Consider the following 9,735-nt stretch of genomic DNA (forward strand, 5'->3'; position numbering starts at 1 on the left):
TTCAGATTCCTGTGCCTTTCTGATTTGGCAAGTGGCTTTCAGCTGTGAAGGTGTGAAGGATGTACTTTTGCTTAAATTTAGAAAAAGAAAACAAACCTCAACATTTTGTTGGAGACAGAAGGCTTCTTGCTCATCCTGGTGAAGCAGTATGGCATGACAGGCTGGTCCCTGAGGCTTTGGTTTCTCAGATTTATTTTTTCTATTGCAGTGTTTTTTTCAGAGTGGGCATTTTTCTTACAGTGGACACTGTAGCAGGAGCGTGAGTTCTGTGTGTCTGTTTAGTAACAGGTACTTGGAAATCTGGGGCCGTGTGCTCTGGGTAACTTTGAGCTAAAATCTCACAGACCTGTCTGTGTCCCAAAGGATGCACATGGAGAGGGTTATTCAAAGGATTTTAATGCAGAATACCTCTTGGGTTTATGCTATTGCTGCCAGTTCTCAGATCCTTTTGACTCAGCTGAGGGTTGGTAGGTCATGCATAGTAAGCAAAGGGGAGATCACATCTTTGAATAAACACAGGAATGAGTCACTTCACCTGTTGTTGGCCAGTCCATTTCCTTGCTGTTTCAGGCCTCACCTTTCCTGGGCTGAGCTGGGAGCTGGCCATTACCAGCAGCTCTTGGGCCAGTTTTGAGGGAACTGAAACCAGGGTTGATAATGGGGAGGGCAACTTTGTGCAAATGCATAATTGGCTGCAGCTGCTAAGCCCGTGTCCCGTCCTTCCCCGCTCGTTCCCACGGCCCACGCGGTGACCGAGCAAACGGCCCGGCCGGCGCTGATGTCGCTGTTGGTGTTGTTTGTCCCCGCTGTGGCAGAGTGTCGCTGTGACAAGGACATGGACACGCTGAGCGGTTACGCCATGTGCCTTCCCAACCTGACGCGGCTGCAGCCCTTCCGCTTCGCCGAGCACCGGCCCATCCTGTGCATCGAGATCAAGGTGTGCGGGGCGGCCTCGGGCCGCGGCCGGGTCTGTGCTCCCGCGGCGGGGCGGGCGGGCGGAGCTGCTTCACCCATGGGAGGAAACGCCCCCTCTCTCTTCCAATTCCCGGCTTTTGAAACCTGGGAAATTCCCAGGTGTTACAGGCTTTTCTGGCAGTTTGGCATGTCGTTATTTATTAAAACAATTCAGCCTTGAAGTGCTGGAATTTTTTATAATTTTAAAACATTTTCCTTTAACTGGAAAGATTTGCATATTGCCTTTATATTTCTATAGAGACATTTGTATTTACAATTCTGTTTTGTTTGTTTGTTTTAGCCAAAGTGTGGCTTCATTCCCTTTTCCAGCCATGTTTCACAGGAGATAAAGCACAAGGTGTGTCGTTACTGTATGCATCAGCATCTAAAGGTAATTATTAAGTCACCCTGCTTCCCTTTGGCTGTAGTGTGCTCTATTTGCTGTTCCAGGCTTGCTTTCCTGTTGAAACTTGCTCACATCTCTGATATGACTAAAGCTGGTAGGAGGATACACAGCTGAGTTGCGGGGTGTGAATTTATTTAGTGAGAGATGGAACAAGTTCTGTGGGGAGCTGGAAGCAAACAAACACAATCTCAGCCTTTGGGGACTGTGAACGCTGGGACTGGGTCAGCTCTGATGTGGAACTTCCTTCCCAGCTCAGCTGCCCAAGTGCATTCTGTGCCTGAGAACAAACAGCACGTAACAGGCACGGAGTTCATGGAGCTGTGCCTGCTGGGACTCTGCAGTGGAGTCACTGGGACTCCCTGGGACTTAATGTGACCCTTTCTGCCTTGTTGTTGGGAAGGATGAAAGTGTGACAAGAAAGTCTCACAGATATGTGTGCTTGGCAGAAAGATTTTTAAATGTAGAGTCTGATGAAGGAATAGAGATGGAAGCAAGTTTTGATATAGGAGAAAAGAATTGCTGAGCCACTCTTACTGGGTAACCAAGGAGGCAAAGGGTGTGTTAGTGAGAAGGGGTTTTTATGGCTTAGGGCAAAGGATAAACCCACCTCAAACATGAAGATGTTTTTACCAAGCAGAAAGAGAGCACAGGCAAACAAGGCAGCAAAGTGGCAAGTAGAAAAAAGGTCTCAGAATTTTCTACTGCAAGAAAACTGAGAAACAACTTCTGGCTTAAACTGTAATGTACTTTTAGTGATTGGAGAACAGTAACATGAATATGGTAATTATAGCAGTTATGACAGGCTAGAGATAAAAGTTAAGGTACAGATTGGTTCTGCTGTATGAAGATGCTCAGCAAAGAAAAGTGTCCAATGCATTGTAACCAAAACCAAAGGGTCTCCAGGCCTGGCTGCAGCTGGAGCTGACAGCTGTGGGCACAGCTCTGTCACCCACAACCCTGGGCTGCTGTAACCTCTTGGATGGAAGAAACTGCATTTTGGACACAATAAACTGCATTTTGGATGGAATAAACTGCATTTTGGAGAGCCCCTGGGTCCCACATCTCTCATTCAGGCTCTTACACCTTGTGAATGCAGTTTGAGTGACTTGAGTTAAAAATGACTGGGAAGCACCCAGAGTGGTCCTGAATTTTGTGTTCAAAGTGGTTTAAATGCCCAGACCTCTGAAGGCAGGATGCCAGTGGCACAGAGCTGGCTGTTATTCCAGGCAGGGAGGGTAACAGCAGTGCTCTGGCTTTCCCACAGGTAGCCAATGGAAAATGGAAGCGACCAAGTAAATATTGCCCATTGGATCTCTTCTCAGGGTAAGGATTCTGTAATTTTGCCCCCATCCCCCCCAAAAAAATCTGCATTACAGATTTCTTGCTTGGGTTACTTTGCCTTTCACTGAGGTGTTATGGGTGATCAGTGCTGGCTTGTGTGGACCTTTACAGTGATTATATAATCTGCTATTTCCCCTTTACACCTATCTCAGCAATCAGAGCTGCCTTTTGCAGCATAACATTCCACCCAAGAGCTGTTCAGTGTACTCAGATCTGAAGTTCACTTTGCCTTTGCCATGACCTCAGTGTGAGCAATGTGCTCAGTGCATGTGCTCATGCAGGTGTGAACATCCAAAGGCTGTGATGAAACATTCTTGCCTTTGTTTTCCCTAGAAATAAACAAAGAATGCACTTTGCTTTGAAGAGCTTATTACAGGAGGCACAGAACAACCTGAAAATATTTAAGGTAAAGTTAAATGTTCTCTGCTTGCTTTTTTTGCCTTGGATTTTAAACAATTTGACTTGAGCATCTCACCAGTCAAGATCTTCTTACAAACCTACCTAGTCAGACCATCACTGTTCCCATCAAGAGAAGGAAATGGGGAAGTTCTTAGTTAAATTTCAGATGAGGACAGAAAAATAATAATAACCCAGAATTCACAGACTCAGAATATGGGATTGTCCAAGTCCAACTCCTGGCCCTGCACAGACACTCCAACAATCCCACCCTGTGGCTGAGAGCATTTTCCAAATGCTCCTGAAGCTCTGGCAGCCTTGGGGCGGTGACCATTCCCTGGGGAATGAATTAATGGGAAGGAATCACTGAGGAGCAATTAACAGAAAAGGACTCTTAAGGTGACCAAAGTTTTAAAACTTTGTGTACTGCTTCAGGAAGAAGGAAATGGAGAGCTTGGCATACTGCTGCAAATACTTTGTTGTAATTCCTGTTAGAGCACTGATGCAGGCCTCAGTGAGGAAGGAAAAGTGGCATTCCAAGACACACACATAGGAAAAATATGAAGCAGTAACTGATGATTTGTGGAGATTTTCAGATTAATTCTAGGAAACAAGATTACTTCAATTTATTTCTAATATTAAATCAACTATTTGAATTACTTGAACTTCTATGAGCTGCCCTCTTTTTGTACTAGTAAGTAGCTATCACATCTTTTCTGTCCCCTTTCACAGCCTTCCCTTTGCCAGTCTGGGCTGGTGAAAAAGGGAGTTTCACATGGTTCTTTTTCACTGCTGACATTATTCAGAAAGAAGTGATAGAAAATGTGCCAAGCATCACTCACCTGTATTGTTCTGATTCCTCACAGGCCATTGAGTTGGGAAGGTAGCACTTGATTTAAACAGTTTGGGTTTTCATTCAGAGGTTGTTACTGCAGGCTCTGATTAGACTTAAGAGGAGAGTAAGATCCCAAATCTTAAGAGGAGATAAAGATCCCAAATCTTTAGGAGATTGGGAATGTTGGGTGTCTGTGTGCAGATTGTTAAGGCAATAACACTTTCCTATGCTTAAAATACTAGACCTGATGCTCTGAATAGCTCAGTATGAATAACCTGACTTCCTGATGTGCCTAAAGATTTCTTTTTCTCCTTGTTGCAGAATGGGGAGCTAATTTATGGCTGTAAGGATGACCAGGACTGTGTGTGTGACTGGAATGAACTCGCTCGTCACCTCAAGCCTTTCTTTTTCCCGTGCAACGGGCTGGCCAGCGGCCCGCAGTGCACCCGCAGCGTGGTGAAGGAGCTGATCCACGTCATCACCATGGCGCTGCTGAGCAGCACCGACTCCTGCAGGGCAGGGCACATGAAAACTGTTCCCATCTCACAGGGGAGGAGCTACTGTGAAGCAAGTGCTTTTAACAAGGAGCTAGTAAGGAACGGTAAGGGACAGTGGTGTAAGGGGGCGAGAACGGCCCTGGAATCCGGCTATCTGGTGAGGGGCGAAGGCCAGGGCCCCTGCGCATCTGAAGCCAGCCCCCCTTGGTGTCTTGGCCTCGGGCTGAGCTGGGGGATAGCTCGGAGCAGCGCGGTGAGAGACGAGTCAGGAGGCGACCACTTGCTGGGGGTAAACTGTCGGTTTATTACAGAAGAACCAACAAGGAGGGGAAACACCCAGCAAATGGCCCCGAACAGGGGCAGGAGAGGGTTTTAAGGGAAAAGGGGGAAAGAAGGCAGGGAAACTTGGCTATCCAATAGAAATACATATTTGGAGGTACGAAACATAACTGATATACTAAAGTAACCAACTGTTATAAATTATAGGAGGGGCTCCGGGGCTACAGCCAACCATAACTCCCAGAGAAAAGAAAATTCTCGAAACCTGGGAGGAGAAAAGGAGTGATTGACTGACCCCAAGGAGGAAACAACTTTCACTTTATAAGAGAAACCAAGGGAGGAGCAGTTTCATTTCCATAGCAACCTAACTGACAGGGTAGCAGCAGGAAGTAATACAGAAAATGGGGGGAGCAAACTAACGAACTTAAGAACACACCACAGTGGTGTAAGAACTGGCCGTCATTTACTGTTGGTGCTGGAAGGGAACTGCCCAGGCCACCCAGTGCAGCCCCTGCCATGGGCAGGAACACTTCCCACCACAGCAGCTTTCTCAGAGCCCTGCCTGATGTTATTCGTATCTTTGCCTCTTGGTTATCAATACTGATATGAGAATGGAAACAGGGGGATGCTGGTGGCGTTTAAAACAAGAGTTCTGAGCTGCGTAGCTGCCAGATAATTGTTGTTAAAATAATGTGACATTGTAGTGAACACTTACAGCACTGTATCTAATAATATCTAACAAATAAATAAAAATAAATTCAGGAGGTGGTACAGCAAAAAGGGAAGAAAACAGCAGTTTGAGCTGATAACAATCATAGGTATTCCAAATGAGTGGGGAATTTCCATGTTGTGTGTGATGAAGTTGGGCTGCTTTGGCTGGGTTATTACAACTCCTGTCCTTTGCCTTTCTCTGCTGCTCCTGTCAGCCCTCACCAGGGCACAGCTCATGTTCTTTTCTTCAGCTGCTCTTCTCCTGGTGGAGAGAGGTCTGAATACCAGAGGGAAGAGCAATGGGAAGTGAGAGCAGGAAAATTGTTAATTATGTTAATTCCTCAGTGCATAAGTTCTGTAAAGCTCTAATTATTCAAGATGCTGCCAGTTGTCCTAATTATACAAACAGCACATTTCCTTCTCTGCTTTTGAGGAAGACCTTTTTCACTGGCCATGGTTTGTTGTAGTGCTGGAGAAGGAGCTGTCCCAGAGAAATTACAGCAAATACAATTCATTACACTGTATAGAAAAGACCCCAGAGCTGAAATGCTGAATTACTGTCAGCAGTTGATACTGCTCAAAGTGCATTTGTGGTGGCTTCAGACTCAGATGAGAAATTTCTCTCGGGGACTCAGAATGAGGAGATTGCAGTGGATGTGGGTGTGTTTTGGTGTTTGTTTTTTTAGGTAGTTTGTAGAGTTTCAGGTGTTTTCAGTCCCAGATGAGCTGTGTAAATGTACAGGTCAGCACCTGCACCTTGCATTTCTGTGTGGAAACCTCTGAAGAGTTTTGAGGTTTCTCCCTACCTGTGACTGAACAAAAAAGTATTTGGACTTTTAAACAAGCATATGTAATGGCAAATTGAAGTTAAGACTTGTGTCTGCCTTATTTTAAAATGCATTTTCTTCTAGGTAAACATAAGTTGGAAAGCTCTGGTTTACCGAGGGGTTGTCTCCTTTATAAAACCCTTCAGGCTCAGATGCTTGACATGCTGGATATTGAAGGACTCTATCCTTTGTACAGTAGAGTTGAGCAGTACTTGGAGGAATTTCCTGAGGAGAGGTAAGACTTGGTGGCTTTTCTTTGCAGTCCTGAGTAACCAGGGCTCAGGCAGGATTGGCTCTGTGCTGCTGTACCTTCCTTCATGGCACTGCATGTTCTGAATTTCTGCCTGAACTTCCAGCTCACCTTGGCCACTTTGGCCTGAATTTTAAAGTAATGATTATGGGAAGTTTACAACAGGCTGAGAGAGGAGAACACCCTCTCAGTACTGGGGGCTGTGTATTTGCAGAAAGGTGCCATGGAAGGGGTGGGTTCTGTCCCCAGTACCTGCAGAGCTGGGAGAGTCTGCAGGGATAATGATGTTCTGAATGATGAATGCAATGCAAGCTGCTGTGGTTTTTCCTCAAATAAGGCTTATTAGTGTAATTATAATTGCTGCAAGCAGCCTCCACTGGGGTGCTGTTCCCCTCCTGTGCTCACACGAGGGCACTCTGGCTTCACTCAGGAGCTGCTGCTGCTTGTGCAGGGCGCTGGGAAATGTTCTGGCTCTGTGGGGGTTTGTGTGGGACAGACTGCCCTGGGAGGCCTCAGCTGCTCCAAGGGGGAGCCCAGGACACCCCCATTAGCACATGGTGTTGGAGCAGGGGCTGTCAGATATGCCTCTGCCCCCAGTTTATACTTCTTATGTACAAAATAATATAATATACATATAAAAATAGATATCAAGATATTATTATATATTTCTTGTATATGTATTTTCAGCAAGGCTTCTGGAGCTCCTGCAGACTGCTACAAATGTTGAAACTTCACTATTTTTTTTGCCAAAACCCCATAATTTTGCAGTGGCAGAGATGGCAGTGGATTAAGAATGCTTCATGTTTCTAAAACCCCACACTAGCCAGATCCTAAGCAGCAGCAGATCCTGAGTGAATTGAGAATAGCAGGGACTGTTGTGATGCTGGCTGGCAGTGGGTTAATTCTTGGATATGTTTATCAGTGTCCTTGTTGGGCTGCTCTAATCTGAGTGTCTGGGCTGCTGAGGAAAGCTCACACTGAAAACCAGCACATCATTTTGGCTGTCTGTAAATCTTCTTTTAACATTTATTTAGAAGTACATTGCAGATAGATGGACCTTACAATGAGGCGTTCTATGAGAAGCTGCTGGACCTTTCCCTGGAAGATGATGGGACAGTGGCATTTGCATTAACAAAGGTACTTCTCAACTTCTGACATTTTTTGGTCTGTCATTGTTAATTATTCTGTCTCACTGAAAGGGCTGGATGATGGCTGGAGGCAGCTCTGCTGGTTTGTTGGGGTCTGTGCAGTTAAAGTGCTTCATTGCAGTTAAAGGGTTCATCTTTACAGCAGAAGCAGTTAAAAACAAGCTTGTAGCACCAGTTCCTGAGAGAAAAATAAAACTGTTTATTTACTTTTTAAACTGAGGAAGCATTTGCAGGAACTGGTGCTGTTTGGCCTTTAGGAGCATGATCTGCAGGAAATAAACCTGACTGTTACACAGGATGCTGCAAAAGCACCTGCTCCTGCCAACCTTCTGTTCCAGAGAGAATTTCCTGCTCTTGAAGTGCCAACATACCAAGACAGGGAGGGCAGTGCTGCTTTTTGTAAGGAACAGGATGCTTTACTCAGGAAAACAGCAATCTAAGAAAATGTGTGTTATGTTCTGTTGTACAGGTGCAGCAGTACAGAATAGCAATGACTGCTAAAGACTGCTCCATCATGATTGCCCTTTCCCCCTGCCTGCAAGATGAATGGTAAGAGCTGCCTGTAGCTGCTTTGGGATGGCTCCAGTTGTTTAGAAATGGGGATGTTTGTACTGCTCAGGCAGCTCAGTCACTTCAGAAAAGTGTGGGATGTGTGTGGGGCGTGGTGTGTCCAAATATTTGGCTGTGAGCATTTTAGTATAGTTCTGATTTAAGACATTTAGGACCAATGTCTCTTTCTAAAGAGTTTTAAGTTGATCAAAAAGATCAGAAGTTTTATATTTGTTCCCTTCTTAAACTTTGAATTGACTGTTCATAATGGCTCTGGGATGGTTTTAACTAGGTACAGTTTTTCTGCCTTGGTGTTTTCATAGGAGAGATTTTTCAAGCTGAGTTGCCTTTAACAAAACCAAGGCAATAATCAAGAGGTGACAGCTTTGGCTGTCAGGCAGGAGGCTTTGCCACAATATTGTCCCTTTTGGTTTGTGTCAGCACTGCTAATCTGTTCTTCTGCAGGGGGCTTTGCTTCACCAGAGCCCTTTTATTTTTAGAGAATGCTGTTTTCTGCATTTGTCCTGCAGTTCTCCAGTGCAGTGTTAGTGATGGACATGACTTGTGCAATGTGTGACTTCAGAACTGCTCCATCCCCCAGCAGCCTTGGACAGCACACTGAATGTTTTATTACCTTGAGCCTCAGTAGGAGTTGCAGTCCCTTTTCTGCTTTTGCTGTTGATGAGGCTGCTGCTTTGTATGCACCACCTAGAAACAGCTGAGATTTGCTAAATACAGTAAATGAGAGCAATGTTTGCCTTCAGCTGTGTGGGAGCTGAAAGGAAAATGAAGAGGTGCCAGCAAGGTCCATCAGGGCTGGTAAAGCTGGAGTTTCCTAAGGGCTGCATTAGCTGCAGTTTATTTTCTTGGGCTCCCACAAAAGTTCTAAGATAAACATTAGAGTCACTTCTGTAAAGGGACACATAAATTACAAGTACTGGTTTCAGTGACTCAGATGTGCTTTTATTTTCCAGCTCTGAGCAAAGACCTGTGGTACTGACATCCAAATCCAGATTCACCTTCTCTGTTTCTGTGCTGGACCTGGACCTGAAGCCCTATGAAAGCATCCCCCACCAGTACAAACTGGATGGAGAAATAGTCAATTATTACCTGAAAAATGTACAGGCCAAAGAGGACCCAGTTATGTCCAACCTCTTCAAGGAGAATGAAGACTGCACATTAGTTCTCCATAAAGTGTAACCGTTCCCTCAAGGTTATTTTTATTCAAACACATGAGAAAGTGAAAGATTATTGGAATACAGTTATGGTGATTTTTTTTTTCCCTTTTCTGTTGTGTTCAGTGCATTTTTCAGCTGTGAATGTTTTTGCTTTATGAAATGATTTCTAATGGGTAATGCCTTCTCAGAGAGCTGGGATAGCACTAAGCCACATGTTTGCTAGATAACCTTAATGAATGTATTTAATGTGACAGAACAGGTAATGTGCCATACCTTGGAACTAGAGGACAGATCAAATTAATATGGAAAGTCTACTTCCTTAGAATTGAAAGAGCACAGAATGAAAGGTTTCCTCAAGTATTGC

At 44.9% G+C, this 9,735-nt stretch overlaps 1 protein-coding gene across 1 annotated transcript in view; it reads left to right on the forward strand.

Annotated features, from left to right (window-relative positions):
• Nucleotides 1–9,735, forward strand: part of IPPK (inositol-pentakisphosphate 2-kinase) — a 28,762-nt gene extending 19,027 nt beyond the window's left edge. The window contains exons 5-13 of the mRNA XM_064723914.1: nt 816–937; nt 1,256–1,345; nt 2,625–2,683; nt 3,035–3,107; nt 4,254–4,533; nt 6,331–6,481; nt 7,531–7,633; nt 8,114–8,193; nt 9,168–9,735. Of these exons, the coding sequence (XP_064579984.1) occupies nt 816–937; nt 1,256–1,345; nt 2,625–2,683; nt 3,035–3,107; nt 4,254–4,533; nt 6,331–6,481; nt 7,531–7,633; nt 8,114–8,193; nt 9,168–9,393 (1,184 nt within the window). The 3' untranslated portion in view covers nt 9,394–9,735. The remainder of the gene's footprint in view (nt 1–815; nt 938–1,255; nt 1,346–2,624; nt 2,684–3,034; nt 3,108–4,253; nt 4,534–6,330; nt 6,482–7,530; nt 7,634–8,113; nt 8,194–9,167) is intronic.

This window comes from Zonotrichia leucophrys, chromosome 12 (assembly GCF_028769735.1).
Source record: "Zonotrichia leucophrys gambelii isolate GWCS_2022_RI chromosome 12, RI_Zleu_2.0, whole genome shotgun sequence".
NCBI lineage: Eukaryota > Metazoa > Chordata > Aves > Passeriformes > Passerellidae > Zonotrichia > Zonotrichia leucophrys.